General features: G+C 33.7%; 4 protein-coding genes across 6 annotated transcripts; 3 read left to right on the top strand and 1 right to left on the bottom strand.

The window, feature by feature from the left end:
* Positions 1-631: 631 nt before the first annotated feature.
* LOC105803177 (zinc finger protein KNUCKLES) lies at positions 632-1,810 on the top strand. 2 transcript variants are annotated; one of them, XM_012635215.2, is made up of 2 exons: positions 632-1,377; positions 1,464-1,810. In XM_012635215.2, the coding sequence occupies exons 1-2, from the start codon at positions 843-845 to the stop codon at positions 1,469-1,471; spliced, it is 543 nt and encodes a 180-aa protein (XP_012490669.1). In that variant the 5' UTR covers positions 632-842; the 3' UTR covers positions 1,472-1,810. The 2 variants fall into 2 exon arrangements, with proteins under 2 accessions (XP_012490669.1, XP_012490668.1); XM_012635214.2 differs by having other exon boundaries at positions 632-1,810.
* A 3,561-nt stretch (positions 1,811-5,371) lies between these two features.
* On the bottom strand, positions 5,372-7,449 carry LOC105803179 (bet1-like SNARE 1-1). Of its 2 annotated transcripts, XM_012635217.2 has the most exons (6): positions 7,283-7,449; positions 7,009-7,116; positions 6,475-6,622; positions 5,941-5,997; positions 5,788-5,847; positions 5,372-5,635 (listed from the first exon to the last, which is right to left on the bottom strand). In XM_012635217.2, the coding sequence occupies exons 2-6, from the start codon at positions 7,020-7,022 to the stop codon at positions 5,546-5,548; spliced, it is 369 nt and encodes a 122-aa protein (XP_012490671.1). In that variant the 5' UTR covers positions 7,023-7,116; positions 7,283-7,449; the 3' UTR covers positions 5,372-5,545. The 2 variants fall into 2 exon arrangements, with proteins under 2 accessions (XP_012490671.1, XP_012490672.1); XM_012635218.2 differs by lacking the exon at positions 7,009-7,116 and having other exon boundaries at positions 7,283-7,403.
* An 8,114-nt stretch (positions 7,450-15,563) lies between these two features.
* On the top strand, positions 15,564-17,934 carry LOC105803181 (pentatricopeptide repeat-containing protein At1g06140, mitochondrial). The gene has a single exon (XM_052623895.1). It carries the CDS (start codon positions 15,607-15,609, stop codon positions 17,299-17,301), a length of 1,695 nt encoding a protein of 564 aa, XP_052479855.1. The 5' UTR covers positions 15,564-15,606; the 3' UTR covers positions 17,302-17,934.
* Positions 17,935-18,747: 813 nt separating this feature from the next.
* On the top strand, positions 18,748-27,272 carry LOC105803182 (poly [ADP-ribose] polymerase 1). The gene is made up of 20 exons (XM_012635219.2): positions 18,748-19,099; positions 19,436-19,485; positions 19,583-19,772; positions 20,661-20,844; positions 20,943-21,282; positions 21,579-21,774; positions 21,847-22,002; positions 22,107-22,167; positions 22,251-22,314; positions 22,390-22,641; positions 23,223-23,460; positions 23,565-23,677; positions 23,765-23,841; positions 23,968-24,128; positions 24,989-25,180; positions 25,324-25,432; positions 25,533-25,615; positions 25,708-25,845; positions 25,932-26,114; positions 26,972-27,272. The coding sequence occupies exons 1-20, from the start codon at positions 18,956-18,958 to the stop codon at positions 27,017-27,019; spliced, it is 2,979 nt and encodes a 992-aa protein (XP_012490673.1). The 5' UTR covers positions 18,748-18,955; the 3' UTR covers positions 27,020-27,272.
* The last annotated feature ends 540 nt before the right edge of the window (positions 27,273-27,812 follow it).

Here is a 27,812-nt window from a genome sequence, read left to right as displayed (position 1 = left end):
TATATTTATATGCTTATCGGTTGAAATTAACGTAAATCGAAGTGGTTAAAAGATATAAGTGTTTCCCATGGAAAAAAGCTTGTACTCGAGGACAAATGCAAAGTACAAAAATACATTGTTTCCCTTCATAAAATATTTCTGCAGGAAGGTTCCTACATCTTTCGTCACCAGTGTCATAAGCAAGGCTTCATTATACCTATTTTATATATGCACCAGTTATGATTAATTTGATTAAGGCTATTTCACTCTCTTTTTTTTATGAAAAAATTCATAAGCATGGACTAATGAATACGTCTAAATATAGCAGTATTAATTCTAGATGGAACATTCTTTGGTGTTAATTATAAAAACAAAATGCTTTACCTTCCATCTATAAATTTAACTTAGAAAAGGTTATAATGACTTGAGTAAAGAAATAGGGATCCAAAGTTAATTTTGAAAGTTTTATAGGATAACGTATTTGACACACAAATATTAGTAATTGGCAAATTGTATTAACTATAGAGTTAGGCCTCAATGTTAATATGTAAGAAATCAAAGATTATGGGGATGAAAGCAACAAGAGAGAAATTAAATAGGCAGATAAAAAAATATTTAAGGAATGTGTTGTAAAGACGGATCTAACCAGCACAGCCGGCTAACAGAAAAGCACTCAAAGCTAGCATCTAAGAGACTTTTTCTCAGTAAATCTTGACACCCAATGCCTATGTCCTTTATTTGTCTCTTGTCTATCTCTTTCTTCTCACCTTTTCTTCCTTATAATACCCCCATCTTTGTGTTTCACTGCACATTTAATCCCTCTATCAAATTAATTTCTTAATTCCTAATTGACACTACTTTCCATGGAAACCAACCATCAGCATGAAGATTCCAAGAGCTCGAGCGAAGAATCCGATCGGTCGGAGCAAAGCAACGATGATGTGGGCAGTGGCCGGTCCTACGAGTGCGTATTTTGCAAGAGAGGGTTCACGACAGCACAAGCCTTGGGAGGGCATATGAATATTCACAGAAAAGATAGAGCCAAGAGCAGTAGGCCTAACTCAGTTCCTATAGTTTCGGGCAAAGTGGATGATGAGAATTATGCAAGCCTTAGATCGTCTTCTTCATACCTGCCAATAATCCAAAGCTATCAGCCGCATTACGTAAGTTATCAAGCTTTTTTCCCAGCTTCATCAGGTTGGGATTTCAGACCCCCCCACCCACCCCACGGGGACGAATTATTTGTGAACAATTCTTCACGGTATCTAAATCCGTTTAGAGAGGAGGATTGGCCTAGGAATCTAAACTTGCGAATCGGTCCATCCCATGTTGATGAAAACAAGAAGATTGATCATGGAAGTAGTCAAGATGATGAATTGGATTTGGAGCTTCGATTAGGTCATGATCCGTAGTATATTTTTATATAATGTTTCATAATAGCTAATACTAATAAATTAAGAAACCTCCTCTCTATATATGTACAGTACAATAGTTGTGGATACTCTTTATGAAGTACTACAAGCTAGGAAGGATATATATGTTTGCTGATGTCGACGGTACAATACTACAACTACTACATGATCAAGTTGTTTCTTCCACATCGATAAATGTATGAATTTTGGCCTATTTTTATGGCGATTACGACCGAGAAGACACCAAGTAAGAAGAATAATGAGGAGAAAGAAGAAAAAATATGGATTCTGTAAGATGTTCTTCTTTATTATTTATATATGTGTCCTTCTGCATTATCTTGTTTTCTCCCATTTGAGTACTCATCTGGAAATTTTCTGTAATTTCATGTTTTAATGGAGTCGGAAACTTGAATTATATATCTTCTTATGGTTCCATTAATAATTTGAGAAATTATTAGTAGACATAGATATGGAGCTAGGAGATTGGCTATTAACTTGCATATATATTTTCAGCCCTTTTTGTTTGCAAGGTTTTTAGAGTATACTGGAAACCCTAATTTCCTTTCCTATAGTTGCCCCAGGAATCATTGTTGATGTGAAAAGCCTCATGATTTAGACAAATACTAATAATATGAAATTGAAAACAAGTAATAATCAGAATTCTCCCGGTAGGGTTTTTCTATTATTAATCCTATTACGTTAGATTAAATCTGTTGTTCATGAATTAGGTTTTTTATTTTGGATGTATTAAGCTTGTTTTCTGGTGCAATAAACCCATGTAGGCAGTTGAGTTGCAGGACCCCATCATGGAAACATATGCCTTTCCTTTCAAAATCTTTTAAAATATACTCTACTATTTGCCTTCGTTGTTATGCATCCAAACCAAAAGTAAACAGTGGTTCCTTGTCTTGATGTACATCTATTCCTACATGCATACATAAATGCAAAAAACAAACATACAAAAAAGTTATATAGACCTTTTAGCATGGATGTTTTTATAAAGATCATGATCAGATGGTGTTAAGTTATTGATACTTGTTTACAGCAATGGATTTCCATTTCTCATGTCATCCATGGAAGTTACTTATGTTAGGTAGTGCGTAATCACTGATCCTTTGTCTTTGCTCCAACTTTCATCATCAGCAGTAGCATATATTTTCATGGCGAAAAGGTTCAAATATGGAAGATACGATCTAGTTTCCGCTTATAAGGCCATATTTTCATAGCCACATTTCATGATTAAGTACTAGGGAACCTTTCCTTCTTTAACGTGAATCTACTTTTCGAAACCCATCGTTTTTCTCTTTCTAGACTGTTATTGTAATTTGATCCAACAACATTCAGTTAGATACTCTGATAGATCTTTAGATGTGGTATATATATGTAAGTAAAATTATTTTTTGTGTTTGTGTTGATGTGCCTAAACTCTATTGAGAGCCCTATGATTTCATAGGTCGAAAGGTACACCAGCAAGTCCGAAATTTGTATTGACGTCACTCAGTTCTGTCATGAGCCTTACGGGTTCCGCATAAATAACTTATACGCCATTAGTCATGAGTAAAGTGAAAAGTTTGCCTTCTGCCTGTTGAGCTACTTTAAAGCGCTTCCGAGATTATTAGCAGAACTGAGAGACAAAAAATAATATTGAATTTGATGTAACCTTGACGTGTCAAGCCATATGTGCCCTCCGGAGAGCCAAAGCAAATCAACAATTTGAAAAAGTAACACCACATGTAGGGTTGAATGGTCATCAGCAGCAAGATCCAGCAATCTCCTCCACCTTCAAACACACATCCATGAGTTGTCCGCTTATCTTATTCAATTAACCAAAATATCATTTTGGAGGCATATTACGATTTACGATAGTGCTAGAGTATATATATACATATATACATACTACAGAGAGAAAATTTTCATGATGTTAAGATAAATAAGAAATATATACATATCGATGGAGATTGAAATTAGATTTTACACAGATCGAGGGAAAAAACAGGTAGAGTTGTGGTAAAATCAGTAGCATTAATGATCAAATAAGAGTGGGGTAGTCAATCAAATCGAGTGAAAAAGAAAAGCAGATGAATATAAAAGCAAAGAGTATTACTCCCATCCTGTCGTGAACTAAGTGGGTTTTCACTACAAATGTTCCTAGACGAATTCTTTTAGACTCTGCTTTCTGTCATATCTGAACTGGCAGTATCCAACAAATAAATCATCATTTCTTGTCACCTTATGGAATTCAGGAGATTCAGTAGGCTATACATCAAGAATGTCTCTTTGATTTCACTGGATCATGCGTCTGTTTGTATTATATTTCCACTGTGACAGCACCGTAAGCTGACAGCTGCAAGTCATTTCCGTATTTAGTGCCAACTTTATATCATCAGTGCCTCTACTGTTTATGTAAAGTTGCTAAAAACTTTAAGCTGATTTGGTCTTTCAATGGGTGAATCAATGGAGATCTCAACCCCCCCCCCCCCCAACAATTAGAGGCTGTAGTTGTTTATGAATAAGTTGATAAGTATATGCTAATTTTAGCTGATACAAAGACAAAAAATACCATGCATTCTTACCCTTAAAGCAGCACCTATTCATTTTCTTGCTAGTTTAACAGTAATCAATTTACATAATTTCAAAAGTTATAGCTGATTGACAGTTACGCATTTTTAATCAAAATGTCAAATTAACATTGTAGTGCAAAATATCTTCTATAATTCTTGGTCTGTTAAAAGAGTTTGATATATCACATTGTCACAATTATTCAATTTTAACAATAATCCAAACTTCATCTCTATTAATTTGTTGTTAAGTAACTTTCAAATGAATAGACTATCTATAGAGTTTGAGTTTAAGATTGGAATCCTGAATTCCTTTGACAAATGAAAAAGTCTTTGGCTCAAATTAAAGCACTGTTGCAATAAAATCAGCAGCTTGCGTGAGGCTAAAATATTGAACCTGAAAATAGAAAACAATGGGAGAAAAACCCCTTGGAGGAACCTAAAGGTTAAAAGTATGTTCTACCACAACACGTAATTAGCAACCAAACAAAGCAAATATTTATTGTGGATGTTTAGAAATGAAGAAAGTAAGATGGTTTCAGCAGAGGGAAGAATTGTATCTTAAGTAGCAATTACAAAAGTGCTGTTACGACTAAGTGAACAAAATTGTCAAAGCTGAGCTCGAAAATTTCAGCCTGGCCGGGGCCGGCACTTCATCAAAGTTAGTTTGTGGGCAGACTCCCATCAAATCTTACTTAAAACCCAGGTTTTGTTTTATTTATCTTATTGAATTAGACATGACTGGACTAAAACTCTGGCTAAGTGAAGTAAAACATAAACAAGCCAGGTGCTAGTTAACTAGGAGGAGCTATAATTGATATTGCTTAATGTTATTAATTATATAGTATATATATGAGACCCAAGGGTGTCAGGTGGGTTCCTTTTTTGCCACGTTACAGGCATGCGCTCGATTCCTTTTTTTTTTTTTATTACCAAAAGTCAAAAAAACTTATCGTGGATGTCATACCATTCAAAGGCTTATCCTTTTCAAGTATCGACAACAGATAGAATTAGAATCAGTGTGGGTGACGACTGTAGTAGGTGTGGAAACTGGCAAATTTAGGCGGAATTATTGGGACGGCAAAGCTTTGAAATTGGAAACTAGATGAATCCTGCCAATCTCTACCATCTCATTGAAAGTGAAAAAGGATTAATCAACTTCGAAGTTAATGACTTGACCTCCCGTAATTGCAGGTCTCGTTTTTTGCATTGATGTGATTCTGGGTCAAAATCCACCATACAACCTAATTGCTTTAACCTTTAGGATGAAGAATCATTAAAATGCTTCTCGGAACTCAAAAATTCAAATTTAAAAAATTGAAACAAATGACAGTGGCTCAGTTATAAGTAGAATATTGGAAGACAGCCATTGACAGGAATAGATGAATGAGCATATTGTTTATGTCACTGCTAACCAGTTCATGCTAAGAAAGGCCTGTTTGTTTGATACATCAAAACATATTTATACAAACATGCCACGATATCATACAAGTAGGAAGCGCATTGTTCACAGTAACACGATGTACTAGAATAAGGGTCTTCCAAATTCTCATATAAAGCTTGCAGTTGTATCACATCACATACATTACAGACTAGTTACCTAGTAAGATAGTATATAACAAGGAAAATAACCACAAAAGATGCCACAAGTGTAAACATTCTCCTGCTTGATTTGGTCTCGAATACCTGAAAGGCAGACCGAATTCATTGTTATGACATCAACAATCGATTTAGCAAAACAGAGAAACACATCCACACGCTTAACAGGAAGAAACAAAAACTGCAAGCAAAAGATGCCATTCAAAGTCACAAAGAGAAGAGTTTGCTAGTTCTTATACCATCTTAAACTTGTCCATGGTTCCTGAGAGTATTCCTCTTGATGAATCCATATCATTTCCCTAGTTACGAACCATGTGCCATATGTTAACATCAGCAGCATCAAAAACCAATTAAATTCAGAGGAAGATAGTTTTATTCTGCTGCATACATACCATCCGATCAAGCATGCGATTGTGGCTATCCACCTCCTCATGTATGTCGCCTGAAAGCTATAGAAGTGAGATTGTGTCAGAATATGCGTTACATTCAGGACATATTATATTATGATATCATAGAACATGTCAGTGAATCAGGATTCAAGCTGAAAATCTACCCTGAAACATGCTAGAGCCAAAAATCCTGAATAATAGAAATGCCTATAGCAATATAAAACATAGATTTGTGCAAGAGACTGTCATATATATTACTTAAGTCGAGCATACCACCTTCAATACTCTTTAAAAGAATGAGCTTCAAGATTTAAATCGGCGAAAAAGGGAAGGACAAGGAATTCAAGAATGTAAAAGGATCCTTCTATTACATATAATGACAAGATTCTAAAATCCCATTTATCCAGGTTCTCAATAGTTAAAAAAAGCTCATTAAGAAGCTCTTATTTATTATATAGCTCGATAAACCGGACGAACAATGCGATTAATGATGGCATGAGATAGAAGGGTTCAATTAGCACCGAAGACCATACTTACCCTCTTCAGCAGATTGACTCTATCCTGCAATCCTTCCATTGCTCTTTCATTATCATGCTCATCAATTTCATGCGAGTAAGAAGAAGTGGCCCTTATGCCGCCCTCCTCGATGCCATCAAAGAGGGCAACTCTGTTGTTACGCATGTCCCTGCATGAAAGCAGATCTCAGTAGACTGCCACAATATTTCCATAAGGATAACTATTCCACAAACTGAAGGCACAATCAAGATAGATAACCAAAGAGCAACTTATGATCCAATCACTTCAGATTTATAATTAGATTGCAAGTTCACATTAAAAAAAAAAGATTGAAAATTTTGATGTAAGAACATCACTATAATCGCAACACCTTCTTTGGATCACATGTGAATCATGGATAAACCAATAAAACATATATGGAATGGGGCAACTAATTAGGTAAACTTTTCAAATAGCTTATAGATGCCAATTATTTACAAACAGATCTAATCAAGCAATTTAAGCGACCAAACCATTGGGGTAACGAAAATTCGCACAAATAGAGATTAAACTGACCGTCTAGGATTCATGTTTCTTCAATTATGGGATAACCAAAGCCCTATAAATCTTCTTCGAACAAGTGTGAAAAACAAAGTGTTTTACCTGTTTGGGTAATTTTAAAATCTGCACTAATTCAAGAAATGAAGGGAATTAGTTCAAGAAATAATGAAAACAAAAAGTGGAGAATGGGAAACCAAGAAAGTGAGAAAAAGGGAAATCGAAAGTGAATAAATTCGGATCTGAAGAGAATAGCTTAAAAAAGAAAGAGCGTGGAAACTGCAAAGATTACCTGCTAAGGCTAAGGTAGCACCCGACAAACTGTTGAAGAAAAAGGATATATCCTAATCAGGAATTGAGATTAGAATTTGAACGATTTAATGGCATTTTCATCTGGGGAGTTTTCTTTGTTAGGGGGATTGGGAAGATAAACAAATGGGCTATAATGAAAATAAAGCCCAACAAAAGGGATTTTAGTTTTTGGGTTGACCCTGCTATTAAGGGTAAACCTAGAAAACTGAATGCATTAAACTTTTCAAAAACTCAGGACCTTATCTAAGCTCATGTTTTTCTTTTGCTACCAAACCAAAGGAAAACTATTACATGCATATATGTTGCATGTTCATGATGCACGTATCACCTTTGCTTGTTTCGAGCTGAAAATGTCGCATAATATTTTTAGTTTTTAATATCGTAATATTTATGGTAAGTTTCTATTCTTGATTTACATTTCTGTTTATTTCACAGTTATTTGTTTCAAAACATATATCTGTTAGTCTGTCTTCTTGTTGCCGTTGAGTCCAGGGAGGACGTTTAGGCGTTGTGTGAAGACGTTAAGATATGAGCCGGTCTCGGTACCGAGACAAATATTATGGAGCAAATTGAGTGTCGGTTTAAAGATAAAACTTATGATCATATTACGATATAGACTCTAGAAATGAAAACAATATTTCATCTCTAAGTAATGGTATAAATAGTTTTGTAGATATGACTTCTTTTTATTTTAATAAATTATATAAAAGGTTAGTAATATAGAAGAAAAGTAAATATTTTAATCAAGTAAAAATTTAAATTTAAATAGTGAGTCTAAAAAATATTAACTAATGTTAATAATAAATTAGATCAAAGTTATAAATAATAATATAGAATCGATGTAGATTTAGGTCTTTTATATTACGGTAATAGTAACTAATATTAGCTTTATCTCAAGAAGAAAACACTTCAACAGATGAATCATCTACTTCTAAAAATTATAAAAATCTATGTTAAAAATTATAAAAAACATAAAAATTTGGAAAACAACAAAATATGATTTCCATCCTATAAAACCCTTATAGAACATTGGAAAGAAAAATTTACTAATAGTAATGATAAATTAGAACAAGTAGAATATTTAAAGTTAATTGAGGAACTTTATGAAAAACATAAAGATCTATTTACTTTGTTTAATTATCATTATATGCTAAACTATATGATACTACAGACAGTAGTTCTAGTTATCAATCTGATGAAGAAAAAACTTCAGCAGATCAGGATATAAAAATTAGTAATCAATCTGATGAAGAAAAAACTTCAACAGATCATGATGAAAACATAAAAGTCATTAGTCATAATTCTGATGAAGAAAACACTTCATCTGAAGATGAAAATATAGATATTCCTGAACCTATGGATATTGAACCAACAGATCCTTTTGGAAAAAGAAAAATAGATTCGGATACTCAAACAAATAACTATCTAATAGCTTTTGATCAAAATACAACTAGTATTTTGACTAATAAAATAGAAAACTTAACTATAAATAAGTTAAATCTCGAAAATACAGGAAAATCATTTAGTAAAACTTTATTAGGATATAAAACATTAAGACCTAATACTCATCATAGGCATAAAAAGAAAAAATACTATAAATTAGTTAAATGGAAACCAGGTTATAAAAAGTTTCTTGGTTATACTAATAGTCATCTTTTAGAAGAAAAACTTCTAGAAAACTTAAATATATTTTAAGTGTTAAGATAGGTCATATAGTCAAAAACTTTTCTAACAAAAGAAAAGAAGTTAGAAAAATAAATAAAAGTCCCGAAAAACAAGATTTAGAAATATGTTATAAAGAGGAAACAAATCCTAATGAAATATTATATGAATTAATATCGAATTAGAATCAAAGCGTCATGATGAAAATATATTTATGTTTAACATAGAAAGTAGTTCTAATAATCAATTAGAAGAAATTCCTAATCTCGAACAACGGGATATTAAACTAGGAAGTTTAATCGAGAAGAAAAGACTTTTTCGATGAAATAATAGAAAAATTAATAAAACCATATTTCTAAAGAAGAAATATATAAAATATCTAAGTTCAAAATATAGACTCAGAGACATATAGAGAAAATTAGCGGTAACACATTGCTAAGGATACTCGTGGAGGATTAATGAAATTTTCTATTTACTAAAGATAAAATTAAGAGGATTAAAAGAAATATCCTCGAGTTAGATATATACACTTAGGTATAATTATGATTACTATTAGAGCCTTATTTAGGAGAGGTTATGATATTCCTATAATAGCGGTTCTTTTAGATAAAATATTTGAAAACCCAGTAAAAACACTTATTGGAGGAATTCAATCTAATCTACACACAGGTGTAATAGGATTTAAAGTTAAACCAAATTACTTTATTTCCATTACAGACCCTCTAATAGAAGAGTGTTTATGCCTTAAAGTTCAGACAAAAAATTCTGAAATAAATGATTTAGCAGAAGATCTAGCAATCAGTTTGACTTCTATTAATGAATATACGAATACGACAGAAGTAGAAATAAAAGAGATTAATAACAAAATTATTAAACTCTTTGAACCAAACAGTTTACTACTAAAATACAAATTGAAATTATTAGATTTAAGGGATCTATCAATTCCAAAAGACTGGATTATAGAAAAATTAGTAAAGATAGTACTTCTAAACCAATAAGTACTACAAAATATATGTCTTCGGTAATAGACTATATTTTAAAAATAATTGTATACCAGATACAAATGAAAACTAATTTTACCCTCTAGTTCTCAACGAGAAGAAAAAGAGGATAATATTAGTACAAACAAGACACCAATAGGAATTAAAACGGTTAATATTCCTATTTTTCCCTTGAACCAAGTTCTAGAAACACTAGAATGGAGGAAATTCAAACTTCAACAATTAATAAAAATTAAGTGTTGGAATAAATATTGAAATTACATTTGAATTTAGAAAATATAAAAAATATTTTCGAATGCTTTGATAGATCTTGGAGCTACAATAAGTAGTTGTAGAAGAAATATAATTCCTATAGAAAATAGGAATTAATGAGAAAACCTATAAAATAATAGGTATAGATGGTAATAAAACCATAATTAATTATAAAGCCAAAATATATCAATCTACATAAACAATGTTAAATTTGTAATTCCTAAGATTTTATGTTTTCCTAAAATGCGGGAGATATATTATTAGGAAATAATTTTATATGTCAATATTTACCTTTTACTATTGATAAAAATTTTGTAAGGTTATCTATAGAAAACAATTTTGTAGAAACATCACTTATAAAAGATAATGATATTGAGTGTAACAAAACTTTACACCAATAAATTATTAGTAAGTAAATATTTGTGATTTATTACTAATAATTGTTGATTATCTTAGTAGGCCCTATGGATAGAGGTAAAAAACTCTACAAGAAATAGTTGGTGAATGGACTACCGTTCACAAAAAACCCAACAAAGGGTAAGCAGAATCAAACTCCAAAAAAGGATTTGTACCTACTCAAATACCATTTTATCCTAACTAGGGATATTATGTGTCTTATCCAATGGTAAACCAACCAGTTTGAACAAATGCTTTAAAATATCCAATGGTAAACCAACCAATTGGAAACATTTCTTCATTGACCCCAAAAAAGGTGAGTCAATCACAATGGTCCCAAAATCAAAATTTGGCAGCACAAACCAGTTATGCTGAAATTATTATGGGAGCAGAAAATTTGTTGAAACAACAACAAATTCAAGAAACAAAAGATCTTTCAAAAATAAAAGATTTTTATAATCCTGGTATATCACTAGAATTTTATAGTTTTATAAACGAGATATAGAAAACTCATATTTCAAATCAAAGAGCCAATTTCAAGAGAGCTCTTACATAGTTTTCATTATTTTTAGTTGAAAAAACAACTAAGGAAAATGAAGTGAAGATTTATTACTAAAATCTATTTTATATAGAGAATGGGATGAATTCAACTCTATATCATGGATATTAAGGAGATAAACAATCTTCTTGATATTTTTAATATTTTATTCATAAAGGAAAAAACAATCCTATTATGAATAAGGTATTTAGAATCTGTTTATATAACAAATCTAGACAGATTTTACCGGTAGAAATATTCAACAAAATCAATAGAATCATCTGTAACCAGCAGGCTCAATTCCAAAAATATTTTTCTGAATATTTTCTACAATCTTATGTTTTTACAAATTTTATAGGTGGTTATAGGTGGAAGTTTTCCAACTATAAAATTTAGATTGGATCACAAACCGTTCGATATAACCAATATTGAATGGGGATTTGTAAGAGAAATACTGTAACACCCCTTACCCGTATTCGACACCAGAATAGGGTACGAGGCATTACCAGAAAAAATAAACTGTAAACGTATTGAACCGAGTTATAAAATTTCATTAAAAAAATTAAAACTTTCAAATTATTAACATGCTTTTATAATTCTTCACAATATATATAATGTAACATTTCCTGCCAACCACAATATCAAATAATGAATTTTCTTAGTCGAGCTCAATATTAGATGTCAACTTATATTCCAACATTTAGCTTCAATTGTACTACAAATACTTGTCAAATTAAGGATCGTCTTACGGATTTGAGTACATCGTTTGCCTGGTGCCACGATTTGCTTGAATATTTCACATTGCTATAACTCAATATGGTTTTCTTTACTGAAACACCATACCTACTCTTCACAACTCAGTATGGTTTTCTTTATCGAAATACCATAACTACTTTTCACAACTCAATATGGTTTTCTTCACTGAAATACCATACATACGTTTCACACTTTGCCATGGATCCACTATGGACTTATCCGTCAATTCATCACTGGTTACCGAACGTATGTACTCAATCCTGCGTATCCCTTAATTTGAACTAACAATCTCAACTTATTCTCATTTTTACCATAATCATAATTCAACAACAACATACGAATTGATACATTATATCATTCCCACATTAACAATTAATCATAAAAGTTCAGCCATATGAACTTACTATTTCATTATCTTTCCACACTCGTTTCCTATGCATATCACACAAGACATAAACATATCGTTCAACCATAGTCGCAAGCTAGTGCATTGAAACATAATTCTTTTTGGAAATAATCACATAATAAACCATTTCACTAAAGATTTCATAATTTAAACCTTACCACCCCCCTTTCATGATCACAATATTTATTCATGTATCAAACTTACCAACATGTGTTAATTCAATACCCATTCATGACATTAATTCATGCCAAATCATATACCAAATATACCATACACACGTACTATGAACTTTATTTTCCCACATGAGCTTAAACCATGACCAATACTGCACAAATATATGCATTATTTCTATTTCATCGTCTATCAATTATAATCGAGCGTATTACCAATTACACACAAATCATTTATATATTTTCCAATTTTTCCTCCACCTCCTCTCCATTCCTCATCCTTAATGTGTATAACACATTTAATCAACATTATCCATACTATCACTATTTTCATCTGAGTCTGAGTCACTAATTTATTTATATCTCGAGCTACAGAGCTCCAAATTAAGATCCGTTAATTTTACCTGAAACTAGACTCACATTTCTTCTTACCATAAAATCTTCAGAATTTTTGGTTCAGCCAATAAGTACAGTTTATTCTCTAAAGTTCCCCTGTTTCACTGTTCGACAGTTCCGACCCCTCTTCACTAAAAATTAATTATCTCTTTGTATAGAATTCGGATAATATCCCCGTTTGTTTATATTAAAAATAGACTCATTAGGGATTTTAAATATATAAATTATAACCCATAATTATTTTTATACAATTTTTAATGATTTTTCCATGTCAGAACAAGGGAACCCAAATTCATTCTGACCTTATCTGACAAAATTCATTGTATCTCATGATTTACAATTACATTACTTACACCGTTTCTTCTATGAGAAACTAGACTCAATAAGATTTAATTACATATTTTTTAATCCTCTAATTAAATTTCTATGATTTATGGTGATTTTTCAAAGTTAACCTACTGCTGCTGTCCAAAACTGTTTTAGTATAAAATGTTGATAACTAAATTTATAACACTTTCCTTTCCTTTCTCTTCAATATTTTCCATCACTTTCTCTTATTTCCTTTACTAACATAACAAGAATATAGAACCTTATATAATGAAACTCTACATTAACATTAATTTCTTACTTTTTCAATAATATCAAACTCAAAAGTATATTGGAATCTTGATGTTCTTACCTTGTGCTATTGATTTCAATCTTTAACTTGATTTTCTCTCTCCTCCAGCTTCTGTTTCTTAAATCTAACTTGATATTCTAGCTCCCTATAGTCTCCTTAACATTTTTCTCTCTTGGTAGCTATGGAAAATCTTTTGATTTCTAGGTGGAAATGGTAAATTTTTGGTGGAAGGACCAAATTGTAAAGAAAGCAAAACTTTCTTTCTCTTCTCTTCTAACGTGAAATGCATGGGAAAGGAAGGTGATTCTTCATCTTTTCTTCCATATATATATACTAAATAAAATAATAATAAAATGATAAAATGTCATTTAAAAATCAAATTAAAATATTAATAAACTAATATTTATTTATTTATTTAATCTAAAATATATCCAACATCATCATTATTTTCTAGATTTTTCTTTCTTCTAATTGACCATTTTTCCCTTTAGATCTTTTAAAATTTCATCCTTGAGTCATCACTTAATTTGGTAAAATTACGATTTAGTCCCTCATAATTCTTCATCTATTCAATTTGGTCCCAATCCATCCATTTTCCTTAGTTTCTAGATTATTCCACCCTTAAAATATTTACACTATTGGTCCTTCAACTTTTGATATTTACACTTTAACCCCTCAAATTTTGAGTATTTACTCTTGGATAACAAAACTTTTCTCACTTTTGCAATTTAATCATTTCTTTAATTAATATGTCATAATATACTTCCCAATGTTTTCATAACTCAAAATTCTCCTTTTTGCCACTTTATTTCCTTACTATATCAAAGATAATATCTTACTGTAAAAATTTTCGGGGTATTACATATCAATTTAGACTTTTAAATAACTTGAGTGCTCAAACGTCGAAATTTTTGAACGAAATTTTCACGAAATCATTCCCTGAAATTGCAGACCATAAAAATAAAATTTTTCTCGTCTGATTTGTGGTCTCGAAACCACTGTTCCGACTAGACCCAAAAATCGGGCTGTTACAAATACTCGTACAAAATCTTTCTTTTCATCTTATAAAAGATTTTCCAGCAATAGTAAAATCCTTACTACAAACCATCATAAACAATGATGATTTTTTCTATTATTTCTATATCAAAATTAGTAGTTTTATTGGTATTACTGAAAAAGAAAAATTTTATCAACCATATCAAATTTGGGAGATTCATATGATGCTCGGAAGCCCCCGATTATCTGCTTTTAATGAAGACAAAGAACACTTGGTATCAGCAATTGACAAGTGTCAAAATAATTTAAGCCACTATCAGATCCAAGCAGGAATTGATTTAATGGCTAAAGCCAAATATCTTCTTCAACAAAAAGAATATAAATTCAGAATTGATGGAAGAAGGATATTAGCATTTCATTCTGGAATCATTGAAGAAAATGATGAAGAATCCATTCGACTACTAAAAAAGTTAGCCAACATGGAAATTGAAAATTTCCCATATGATATTCTGGAGCAAATTAGACACACATGGGAGACTTGTCATCAAGATATTTCTTCAATTCATCATTTCTAAACAAAGAAGATGAATCAAGAAGGTTGAAGTAAAAAAAGATGGCAACGTGAAAAGAAAGAAAATCCACATACCAACAATAAAGATTGGCAACATGGAAGTCATCATCAAATCCATGATGAAGACAAAAGAAGAAATCTAGATGCAGACAAAAAAGTCTTGCAACGTGGAAGCTATCATCAAAACAATGATGATGTAAGCAGTGATGGAAGCAACCATGATAGAAGCAGTAATGGAAGTGACCATTAACTCAAGTATGCAACGTGAAAACAACCATGACCATGCAATTATAGAAGCAACAAGACAAATGAGATGTGGAAGCAGGGCATCCATTTAAAGCAGAATCCTTATCAAAAACACTGTTTGAGATTCAAAATATAATTATATAGGATTTTTAATTCCCTCTATAAATAGAGAGAAAAATTTATTTGTATATACATCTTGTACATTACAAAATAAATTTCTCTTAAATACTTTCTTTTGTGTAAAAACTTTTTTCGAGTCTACAAATCCTCCCGCTTGCCAAAAATAACTCCCACCATGTCTTCACAAAACCACACCAAAACCCTCCTTTTCTCTCTTTTCCCTTTCACCAAAACTCTAACTCTCGCCCAACAAATCCATGCCCGTATTGTTCTCCATGGGTTCAATGAATCCGTCGTTTTGGGATCCAGGCTCACCGACGCCTATATCCATTTGGGTTCTCTGCTTTTTTCCCAGAAAACCTTTGATCGCATCACTTCCAAGAATCTCCATTCATGGAACACCATTATCTCTGGGTATTCCAACAAGAAGCTTTTTCTCGATGTTTTACGCCTTTTTAATCGAATGCGAAGGGAGATTGTTGGGGTTGACAGCTTCAATTTAGTTTTTGCAATCAAAGCATGCATTGGACTCTCGTTCCTGAAAGATGGGGAATTGATTCACTGTTTGGCTGTTAAGTTTGGGTTGGCAGGAGACCCGTATGTTGCACCGGCTCTTTGTAAGATGTACGGTCAATTGGGTTCTCTTAGAGATGCTAGGAAGGTGTTCGAGGGTTTTCCTGGGAGGAATTCTGTTTTTTGGGGTACTATGATGGAAGGGTACTTGAAGTTCTCTGAGGAATTGGAAGTCTTTGAACTATTCCGTAGAATGAAGAGATCGGATTTTGAATTTGATACTTTTACGGTGGAAGGGTTGGTTCGAGCTTGCGGAAACGTTTTGGCTGATAAAGAAGGCAAGATGTTTCATGGTTTGTGTATTAAAAGGAACTTCATTGGTTCCAGTCTTTTCTTGCAAACGTCCCTTATATATATGTATTTGAAATGTGGTTTGCTTGATTTGGGGCTGAAATTGTTTGAAGAGGCCAATGAAAGGGATGTGGTTTCGTGGAGTGCGATGATTTCTGGATTGGCCAAAAATGGGAAGGGCTCGGAGGCTATTGCCTTGTTTAGACAGATGTTGCAACAGCCATTATTAACTCCAAACTCAGCTACCTTGGCTAGCATTCTGCTTGCTTGCTCCTTTGGGGGGTCTTTGAAACAAGGAAAGAGTGTTCATGGTTACATGATGAGAAAAGGGGTTGACTTGGATGATCTAAATTACACTGCTTTCATAGACATGTATGCCAAATGTGGTTCTATTGCAATGGCACAAAAAGTTTTTGTTCAGATGCCAGTGAAGAATGTTGTTTCTTGGAGTGCAATGATTAATGCTTTTGGAATTCATGGTTTATGCTCAGAAGCTTTGGCTTGTTTCGATCAAATGAGATCAGAAAACCAAGTACCTAATTCCATAACATTCGTTTCGATTCTGTCAGCTTGTAGTCATTCAGGAAAGGTTGCAGAAGGATGGAAATATTTTAAAGCAATGACTCAAGATTACGGGATTGCTCCAACTGAGGAACATTATGCATGTATGGTAGATTTATTAGGAAGGGCAGGGAAAATTGATGAAGCTTTATCCTTCATCCACAGCATGCCTATGGGAGCAGGTGCTAGTGTTTGGGGGGCTTTGTTGGATGCATGTAGATTGCACAGAAGGGTTGAAGTAGCTGAAAATGTAGCTAAGAAGCTCCTTCGTTTGGATGCCAATAAGGCTTCTGTTTATGTTTTGCTTTCCAACATCTATGCTGATGCTGGCAGGTGGGAATCGGTGAAGAAAATAAGAAATAAATTGGCAATAAGAGACTGTGTAAGTGTGTCGGATTTACCGCAATTGAATCGGGGAAGAAGTTGCTCGTACGTTAGTGCCTAGTATTGATTAACTTACATAAACACAAACGTAATGATTATGAGATCAAACAAGAAGTTGTTTATGGCCATAGTGGGAAATGAGAAATCATTTCTGAGCTGATGAACAATAGAGATGGAATGCCCAGCAGCATGATTAAAAACTTAAGAATATGTGGCGATTGTCACACAGCATGCAGTTGCAGGGAAGATGACTTCATGGAAGGATTAAGATATTTCATCATGTTCAAAATGGTCTTTGTCCATTTAAGGACTACAGATAAGAACTGCTGCTAAACCGACCATGGAGGTATTTGTTTATGAATAATTGATGCAATAAAACAGTGTCCACTGTCAGAAAAAAGAATTCTTCAGAGCTTCGTTAAAGCATTGTGCGGCCTGCTCGGAGTTGCCCACCATTGAATGGTAAGAGAAAATGCTAGGCCAACCACTCAAAAGAAAAGAAAAAAGGGTGCTGAGCTTGTTTTCAGTTGACTTAGAATTTGATATGGCAAATGAGAGACACTAAAATCAGTTCCTTATACTAGTTTACAATATGTTGTCATTGAATCAGTATGAGTTATTTGATATGCTATGTCATTTGTCCAACTAAGTTGCTCAGCAAAAGGTTTAATTCAATTGTTTGGAATTAAGTATATATTCCTTGCCTGTTTTCATATTACAACTTTTGCTTAGATTGTGGAAGAAGCCAAGCACATTAATGTTTATGATTCGGCAATAATACTATTGAGTTAATTGAGGGGTATTTCATTTAAAGAATTATAAACGCAACTTCTACTGGATAAAGTAATCATCATTCAGCATTTCAAAGAATAATGTTTTAAGTACTACTTCCAGACACCTAACTTAATTGTTGCAGAAGCCAATGTTGGATATAGTTTGACTTATAACCACCCAAGTTTATATATTAACTTATAGTTGCTGTATTAAATTAGTCTATGCGATTCCTTTCAAAAAAAAAAAGTTATTCTATGCAATAGCATTGAAATAAAAAATAAAAATTTAAATTTTTTAATATAATTAAAAGAGACGTGATAACATTATAATCTTAGAAGTTTTTTATTCCATTATAAGATAAACATATATGTGTATATAAGCAGAGAATTGGAGAAAATTTTGAACTAACAAAATTATCTTTTATTCTTCATTATGTTATTAAATTGATAATTAAAAATAATTTTAAAATAAAATCATGATAATATATTAATCTCTTAATTTTATTATAACATTAAATAATTAATAATTAAAATACATTGATTTATTTACCAAATCAAATGTTATATTAATAAAAAATCAAATCATGAATTTGGTCTACATGATTATCTTTGGGTAAAATAATCATAAATAGAAAAAATGTAAATTAAAAGGTAATTGGGTAATGGACCACCTAAGTAACTAAGAACTTAATAGAAGAGACAAAAGCCCGGCGGAGGTGAGGGTTAGATAAAAAAGGGAACTTTTCATCTTTCAGTTTTTTACTCATTGAGAAGGAATGCGTAAGGGCGAAGCCAAGCAAACAGATTCTCTCCTCACTCAGTGTTTCCCAAGATTCACTCTCGATTTCTTCTCTTATCCCACACCTATATATGCTTTTGAAACCCCACTCTCATAAACTACCGCATTCTACTCTATTCATCCGCTGCTGATTCTCGAGAGCAATGGCGAACCCACCAAAGCCATGGAAAGCGGAGTACGCCAAGTCCGCTCGATCATCTTGCAAAACTTGCAAGAGTGTTATCAACAAGGAGGTCTTCAGGCTAGGCAAAATGGTCCCAGCCACCCAGTTCGATGGCTTCATGCCCGTACATTCTCTCCACTGTTCCTTTTTTTTTTCTGGGTCTTCTGTTTTCTTTTGTTTTTCTTAATTCTGGCAATTGTTAAATACATGCAACTCTAGTTTTCATTTTGATTTTGGTGGGATATTGTTAAATTGCTTATTAATGTGTTGTTTTCCTTATATCAATTTTCTCTTTTAGGCTTTGGCAGTTGTCATTCACTGCTATGTTATTCTAAAACGCAAAATCTCCATGTTTCTGTCGTCATTTCTTTACCTTTTACTTAAACTTTACCCTTTGCCTTATTGTGGATGCTTAATTCTTCCAGCATTTTTACTTATGTTCGTCTATTTTATGAATTAGATGTGGAACCATGCAGATTGTATACTAAGGAAAGCAAATCAGATAAAGTCGTACGTGCTTTACTAATTTTCTGTTCTGTTTTCTGAAAGATAATCTGTATTGGATGCGGAGGTTAACTTTTTATCTTTTTTTTTTTTAAATGTGTAGTACTGATGATGTTGAAGGCATAGAATCCCTTCGATGGGAGGACCAACAAAAAATCAGGAACTACGTGGAATCAGGTGGACCTTCAAATGCAAAAACTGTCACTCCTCAAGCCATGGAATATGCTATTGAAGTTTCACTAGCTTCTCGAGCCACTTGCAAGGGTTGCTCCCAGAAGATTATGAAAGGAGAGGTGGGTTGTTTATGTTTAATGCTTTATTCTATTTATGCTTTTCATATACTTGGTTTGTCTTTAGTTACTAATTTTTTGGTTTACGTAAAATGGATCCACGGATTAAGTGTATAAGGTTGAAAGTATCGGTTCAAGGACCCAGTAAGTGTATAAGGTGGAAAGTACTGCTTCAAGGACGTAGTAAATCAATCTTCTTTTGTTTGTTGCCTTAGCATAGGAAAAATTGATGGTGATAGAAGTTTGCTTCATGTTTAAGGATAGATTGGAAAGTTTTTACCTTTGGTCTTGCAATGAGTTATTAGATGCAAAATAGTAAGATAAAATGGTTTTAGGTGGTCAGATCATTGTTCTGAGATACGGGCTGGATTAGAGCCATATGTTTTCTTCCATTAGGTGTTTTTGAGGTGTATATTTAGTTGAGATGTGTTAACATTTCACCTTTCTTCAGCTTTGAAATTAATGTGCTTTCTACCGTTGTTTTCTCTCAAACATTGGTTTCTGGGTGTTTCCTTCGAACCAAATCAGATGCGTCATTTTTGTTGCTGTAGCATCTCAATTTTTGTCCTTCAAATAAGAATCTCTTATGCTCTTCTTTGTTTTCTTGCTAAAGATAAATATTTTTATAGTAAATATTCATTATATTAGAATGTTGTTTTCCTTTTTGTTTCTAGTTTATCTTAAAGAAAATTGATATATAAAAGAACATGGTAGAAGCATGAGATGAATTTTGAAATTCATTTATGTTTCCAGCTGATGGCTTTTATGCTGCTGCTTAAGTTTTAGGTATATTTGGCACTTTACAGTTTTTTAAGACAACACTGATGATGCTAGTTGTGCAGAAATGAGGTTTAACACTCTTTTGCGCATGGGCTTTTCTAATATTGTTAGGTTCGAATATCTTCCAAGCCTAAGGGTCAAGGATCTAAGGGATTGGTGTGGAACCATGCCAAGTGTTTTTTGGATTTGTCTCCAACTACTGAAGTGGAAAAGTTGCCTGGATGGGAACACATTCCATCTTCTGATCAGGCATCTATTTCTGCATTGGTTAAGAAGGTTCTTGCTGCTAAGACAGGTATGGGATTTACCATCCTAGGCTTTATCAGATGCCATAGGGGACTCTAAATTTTGACTTCAATTGTGTTCTCTTTGAATCGTCATTGTCCCTTTCAGGCAAAGGAACTGATGTACCAAAGGAGCAACAGCCACAATCAACCTCCACAGCTGGTGCAAAACGTAAGAAGGATGTTGGTGATGATCAAAAATCAAAAATCACCAAGTTGGAAGGAGAAGTGTCTGCACGTGGGGCTGGGTGTACAAAGAATGCCAATGACTTGACGGACAAAAAGCCAAAAGATTCTGATCTGGAAACGAAACTGGAGGCCCAGGCTAAAGAACTGTGGGCTTTGAAGGATGAGTTGAAGAAACATGTTACAACAGCAGAACTGCGTGAAATGCTTGAGGCCAATGGTCAAGATGCAACAGGATCAGAACTTGATTTGCGTGACCGCTGGTAAGGTTACTCCTATGCTATGGATTTGATATTGTGTTTTTCCTTTTACGTAAATCACTAGTTGAGCAGTTTTCTTTTTTTCTTTAACTGTAATGGATGATTTTGGAGATACCTTGATGATGCAAATTGTTGTACCTATATCAGACACTTTATAATTGAACCTGTTGTTTGTGTGTGTACCTAAATGTAGTTTTCATGATGAATTGCTTAAGATTTTTCTCCGTGCCATGATGAACGTAAACTCTAATAAACTGCACTTAAAATTGAATGGATTCTTTTGGCATAATTCTGTGCAGTGCTGATGGGATGATGTTTGGAGCACTTGGTAAATGCCCAATGTGTTCTGGTTGTCTTCGCTTTTCTGGAGGCAAATATCGCTGCCATGGCTACATTTCGGCATGGAGCAAGTGTTCTTACTCTACTTGTGAACCTGAGCGTCTTAAAGGGAAATGGAAAGTACCAGATGAAACAAATAATGAATTTCTTAGCAAGGTATTAACTAATATTGACGTGATATGTAGAAGTGTTTAAACTATAACATTTTCCTGACTCAAACTTTTGCAGTGGTTTAAATCACAAAAAATTAAAAAACCTGCTCGCATCCTGCCTCCACCTTCTGCTTCTTCAAGTCAAGCTGCTAATGGCCAATCTCAAACTTCAAATGCTGAAAGCTTGGCAAATTTGAAAGTTTCCATTGTTGGATTGCCTAAGGAGTCTTTGGTAAAATCTCTTCCACTGTATTTTAAAAGTTAGTGAAGTTATATTCAGTTTGTTCAGAATAAATGTGAATGTTTGTTTATTCCTTGACGATATTTGCTCCTCAGGAAGAGTGGAAGGGAAAAATCAAGGAAGCAGGTGGTATGGTTCATGCCAAGATCAAGACTGGTATGTGCTTCCTGGACTATATTTTGATATAATTGCTTGTGTTGATTGGTTTTTACTTAATAAATAAGTAAATAATGTTACAGATACAAATTGCTTGGTTGTGAGTGGGGACTCGGAAGGTCATGATGCTGAAAGGAGGAAGGCAAGGTAAAGCTGCTTCCATATTTCTTCTCTTGAGTTCTTCATTCATTTTAGACTCATTTCAAGTGTTTCACTTTTCAGGAGAATGAGATTGCCAATTGTTAGGGAGGACTATCTTGTTGATTGTTTTAAAAAACAGAAGAAGCTTCCTTTTGATTTGTACAAAGTTGAAGCCATCGGTGAGTCCTCTAGCATGGTCACTGTCAAAGTAAAAGGACGAAGTGCTGTGCATGAAGCCTCTGGTCTGCAAGATTCATGTCATATACTTGAGGACAGTGGAAGTATATATAACACAACTCTGAACTTGTCTGACTTATCAACCGGTGTTAACAGGTTCATTTTGTACACCTGTCTCTGTTGTTGGCTTTCTAATCTGTTATAGCTGACTGACATTCCTGATTTCGAACTTGTGTTAAATGTTTTCCTTATTGCTTATTGACATATGCAACTTAATGATTGTGTGTTCCTTGCTTCTTCAGAGGATAATAAGGGCATTTTTCTTGCCTTAATCCTCTTTGAAGACTGACACACATGCTACTTTGGAAACATTGTGTTTTCCCCATTGCTTTTTTGACCTACGGTACTTGGACTTGGACGCGAGTGTTGGACATGGTTATGTGTCCATCTCCGGTATGTTCAAATTTTCTCAAAGTTCCTATGTATTTTGAGGGTTTTTGGAGGATCATATCCTATACTCATTTTTGGATAAGTGCCAGACGTGAGTACCGGACATGGGCACTTCAAGAAAGATGAAGAGTTGGAGTAACATAGTTTCTGACTGTTTTGTATATCAATTTATCACCACATTAATTTTGCCACTTAGCTTTCTTAATTTTCTGTTTTAGTATTTTTGTTCTCTTTTGATTATATTCCTTCTCAATAAATGTTAACTTCTACTTGTTTGTTATGTCAAGTTACTACATCCTCCAAATAATCCAAGAAGATAAAGGGTCAGGTTGTTATGTATTCCGTAAATGGGGTCGTGTTGGGAATGAAAAAATTGGCAGAAGCAAATTGGAAGAGATGCCAAAATCAGATGCAATCTCTGAATTCAAACGTTTATTTCTCGAGAAAACTGGGAACTCATGGGAGGCATGGGAAAAGAAACAAAATTTCCAGAAACAGCCTGGCAGATTTTTCCCATTGGATATTGTATTGCTTATTTTCTTTCCATCTGTCATCAAATGTATTATGCCTCTTGCTTGATAGTGGATTCCCTTTTCTTATGGTTCACTTTTACATGCTGGAAATTGTAGGACTATGGAGTTAACAAACAGGTGTCAGAAAAGAAGCACACTGATGCAGATAGTCAACTTCCTCCTCCCTTACTTGAATTGGTGAAGATGCTTTTTAATGTGGAAACATACAGGCAATTTGCCCATTTTCCAAGCAAACTCTCCCCTCTCTTATTCTCTCAAATTACTTTGATCTCTTAAAGATCCATTCTTGATTACAGGGCCGCAATGATGGAGTTTGAGATTAATATGTCGGAAATGCCTCTTGGAAAGCTGAGCAAAAGCAATATTCAGAAAGGTAGGTAACTGTAAAATCTGGTTTATTTTCTCTATCATGCTGAACACCTTAGAGGTTGCATTCTAGGAGTTAAATTTCTGGCATATGCAGAGTAGAAATTTTAGTAACCATATCTTCTTGGCCCAGGTTTTGAGGCATTAACAGAGATACAAAATCTATTGAATAGTGATGCTTCTGATTCTTCTCTCAAAGAAAGCTTGATTATTGATGCCAGCAATAGATTTTTTACTGTTATTCCTTCTATCCATCCACATGTCATAAGGGATGAAGATGATTTTAAGGCAAAGGTATACATCCTACATATTATTACCTTTTCCTGATTTTTGACTGCTTCCAATTCAATGATGGTACCGTGTCATTATCCATCAAATTTGATTTCGTTTCACTTGAGGCATTTATGGCCACTTATAAACTGTGTTAAACCCAAATTATAAGGTCTAGTTTGTGCCGTATTTAAATGTTTGGGGACTGATTTCTATTGTGTAATAAATAAAGTAGTCTATTTAATTTTCTTGCATGCATCTAGTTGAATTTACTTGTCTGCTTCCTGTATCGGTTTATTTTAAGCAGTCCCAACTCTGTTTGATCTGAGCATTGGTGTTCTGATGTTCAATTCAGAAACAATTTCTCATTGTAGGATTGATACTTAATTGCCTTCTCTTTTTTTTCCTTCCTTAAATACTGAAGGTGTTATGCTGTTTCCTTATGACATCTTCAACTCTTTTGCAGATTAGGTGCCTAGGTTGTAGCTCTTTGTTAAAATTTGTTGATTGCTTGTACTGTGCTAGATTATAGCTGGACATTTTCTCCTTGTATTGTACCATTATGCTGTTGGTGAATGCCATTTTCATTTTGTAGAACCTACATTTTCTCGGCACTTGATAGTTAGATGCTATTCTTGGCTACAAAGAACACTGTTAAAAATTTTGAAAAATGTTATTGACTGGTTATCTTTGTGACTGCTTTGTTGTGGTACCATCTACCATGGGTATGAGTGAGATGCCAATGTTTTTTACACTATTGTATGCAGAAGGCAGGAAGTTGGAGTCAACTTGCTCAATATTGCTTGAAAACTGTTTAAACTAATCTGCAAGTTTATACAATCTTTCTATGAGTAATCTATGGTCCTCTTCTGCTTGAAATGTAGGTGAAAATGTTGGAAGCTCTTCAAGACATTGAAATAGCCTCAAGACTAGTAGGTTTTGATGTTGACAGTGATGACTCCCTTGATGAAAAATATAAGAAACTCCATTGTGATATTACTCCCCTTCCTCATGATAGTGAAAATTTTCAGTTGATTGAGAAATATCTCCTTACCACTCATGCCCCTACTCATACTGTGAGTATGCATTTTGCATTTGTGAAAAGCTCTTACTGTTAACTGGTTATGGGCTTGTTTATTGTTTCCCCCACCTCTCCCTCTCTCCTGTAGGTTCAATTTGCAATATTAAATTACTGCAACTATATATATTTTACTCGCAGGATTGGAAGCTTGAATTGGAAGAAGTATTCTCACTTGAAAGAGAAGGAGAATTTGATAAGTTTGCTCCTTACAGAGAAAAGCTTAGTAACAGAATGCTTCTCTGGCATGGTAAGTGGCTTTGTTATTTACGCAAGAGATGAATGCTTCGCAAATTGCTACAAATAATTTGGGGTAATTTTCCTCATGCTACGTTTTTTTTTGTATGTAGGTTCTCGGTTGACAAATTTTGTAGGGATACTTAGCCAGGGACTAAGAATAGCTCCTCCAGAAGCTCCAGCGACTGGCTATATGGTTCTCTTACATTTTCTTTATTGTACATCACTGTATACAGGACATACACATTTCTTTCACGAAATTAAATTTGTAACACTTTTGCATTCCAGTTTGGCAAGGGGGTCTATTTTGCTGATTTGGTCAGTAAGAGTGCTCAGTATTGCTTTACTGATAGGAAAAATCCTGTGGGCCTCATGCTTCTCAGTGAAGTTGCTTTAGGGGAGGTCTATGAACTAACAAAGGCCAAGGTTAGTGCACCCTCTATGCCAATGTGTAGATGCAGAACTTGGCATTTATTCATTATTTTTCTTTGCTTTTCTTCATTCTTGTTCAGTATATAGAAAAACTACCAAAAGGAAAGCACTCTACCAAAGGGCTCGGAAAGAAAGTACCTAAGAAGTCTGACTTTGTAAAGTGGAAGGATGACATTATTGTTCCTTGTGGCAAACCGGTTCCATCCAGTGTGAAGGAATCTGAGCTGATGTATAATGAATACATTGTTTATAACACTTCTCAAGTAAGTTAAAAGATCTTTTCTGTCCATATAGCTAAATACTGATTCTGGCATTTTGCAGTTGATGAGTTTATCCACCTTTAATGCATGAAACGAATTACAACTTTGGTTCGATTGCAATGTGCTTTACGCATATCCATCAGTGCATTATTTTCTCTGTAGCCCTTTCCACTAAGATGCCATCATTTCTATCTCTGTTTTTTAAGTGCTTTGAGGTTTTTCTTTAAGAAGTGGTTTGAGTTAGATGAACAATGGATTTATTTTGAAATCACAAGATTAAGGTTTGAAAGGTGCTGAAAATATTTGAGGCTAAGAAATTGTTGGCATTGTTCAGGGAGGACTAAATGACCTTGTTTGAAGTAACCTATGACATATTTCCTTCTTGCTGTACTTAAGTGGCCTTGTTTAAAATTGAGTGGGTATGTGTAATTACTATTACTACCAACATACCATCTAGGTTACCTGGATTCAAGGAAAGTGTTTGGTGAGGACTAAATGACCTTAACCTCTGATACATTTTGTTCTGGGTGTAACATGTAGCCTTGTTTTAAAATAATTGGACATGTGTTATTATTATTACTACCACCTACTGCCTATAGCATCAGGACTTGGGGGTAAGTGATGGGTATGCTTAATTTTTCTGTAAGTTTTTCCATATATTTGGAAGATTATACCCTTATAACTATGTCTGAACATTTGTCGGACACAAGTACTTTATAAAAACTGAAGAGTCCGTTTAATATAGCTACCACTGCTGCTAAACCTGCTCCTAACTATGTCATTGCTTTAATTATTGAAATCCAATTGATGTTCTTAATGTGATTTGTACTTATCATCTTCAATATTGTTGATTGGGACAGGTTAAGATGCAGTTCCTGTTGAAAGTGAGGTTTCATCACAAGAGGTGAAGGAAGGTGATGGATGTTTATAATGTATTTTGGTGAAGGGCATATCTGTATAAATGTTAAAACAAAAACGTTTGTGCCGTTGTGCATTTTTTGAAGCAAGGTCGAGTCTTGATAAGATCTAGTTTTGGGGATTAGCTTGGAGATCTTTAACTTGAGCCTGTTTTGCATGTCAAAGCTTTTTGTAAGTAACGGAAAAACAGTTGCTACTTTAATCCATTTCTTCTAAGAAAGATTTCATCTTCTCTCTCTATAAGGCGGGATTAAATGGTAATGGGCCTACCAGCTTATTGCTTTGTTGTTCATATGACAAGATTTGATAGCTTTAGCTTCACTTTGAATAGCTCTTGATCCCTATATTCAGCCGTTTAAGCCGGTAGAATCTGGAATCCCCACCCAAGAGCTTAAAGTAAGATTAGAGATCACCTAAGGATAGATTTTGCTTTATCAGTCACAGCTCCTCAACTACATAGATATTATGTTATATGAATGAGAAACGTCAACCTATTAATGATGTAGAAATTGTTGGTTTCCATGTGCATGGATGACGCTGTAACTTGACATGAACTATGAATGCTGGTAACATTTTGTGGCTACAAATGATTTTGCATTTCTTTGCATATGAATTTTAAGCCTGGTTACTGGTGTGGTGGCAAGGGGTTAGCTAGCGAGGAAGATCCTATGACACAGGTGTGTACTGTTTTTGACGCAAACCGCCGTTATCCTCTGTTAGGGAGTGACGAACATTAACCCATTTGTGCTTCTTTTTTAGGCCGCAATGCAATTAGGGTTGGGT

This window comes from Gossypium raimondii, chromosome 11, assembly GCF_025698545.1.
Source record: "Gossypium raimondii isolate GPD5lz chromosome 11, ASM2569854v1, whole genome shotgun sequence".
NCBI classification, from domain to species: Eukaryota; Viridiplantae; Streptophyta; class Magnoliopsida; order Malvales; family Malvaceae; genus Gossypium; species Gossypium raimondii.
The sequence above is the reverse complement of the archived record's forward strand: the minus strand, read 5'-3'. Positions and strand labels throughout refer to the sequence as shown.

What these genes read in the sequence shown, in the direction of transcription:
- LOC105803177 (XM_012635214.2), top strand. Translation starts at nt 843, where the DNA reads ATGGAAACCAACCATCAGCATGAAGATTCCAAGAGCTCGAGCGAAGAA.
- LOC105803179 (XM_012635217.2), bottom strand. An exon ending in ATCGCATGCTTGATCGGATG is followed by an intron (nt 5,848 to 5,940) that starts GTATGTATGCAG and finishes GTTCGTAACTAG; the next exon opens with GGAAATGATATGGATTCATC. An exon ending in CCATGGACAAGTTTAAGATG is followed by an intron (nt 5,636 to 5,787) that starts GTATAAGAACTA and finishes TCTGCCTTTCAG; the next exon opens with GTATTCGAGACCAAATCAAG.
- LOC105803181 (XM_052623895.1), top strand. Translation starts at nt 15,607, where the DNA reads ATGTCTTCACAAAACCACACCAAAACCCTCCTTTTCTCTCTTTTCCCT.
- LOC105803182 (XM_012635219.2), top strand. Translation starts at nt 18,956, where the DNA reads ATGGCGAACCCACCAAAGCCATGGAAAGCGGAGTACGCCAAGTCCGCT. An exon ending in GGTTCTTGCTGCTAAGACAG is followed by an intron (nt 20,845 to 20,942) that starts GTATGGGATTTA and finishes TGTCCCTTTCAG; the next exon opens with GCAAAGGAACTGATGTACCA. An exon ending in CTCATGCCCCTACTCATACT is followed by an intron (nt 25,181 to 25,323) that starts GTGAGTATGCAT and finishes TTTTACTCGCAG; the next exon opens with GATTGGAAGCTTGAATTGGA.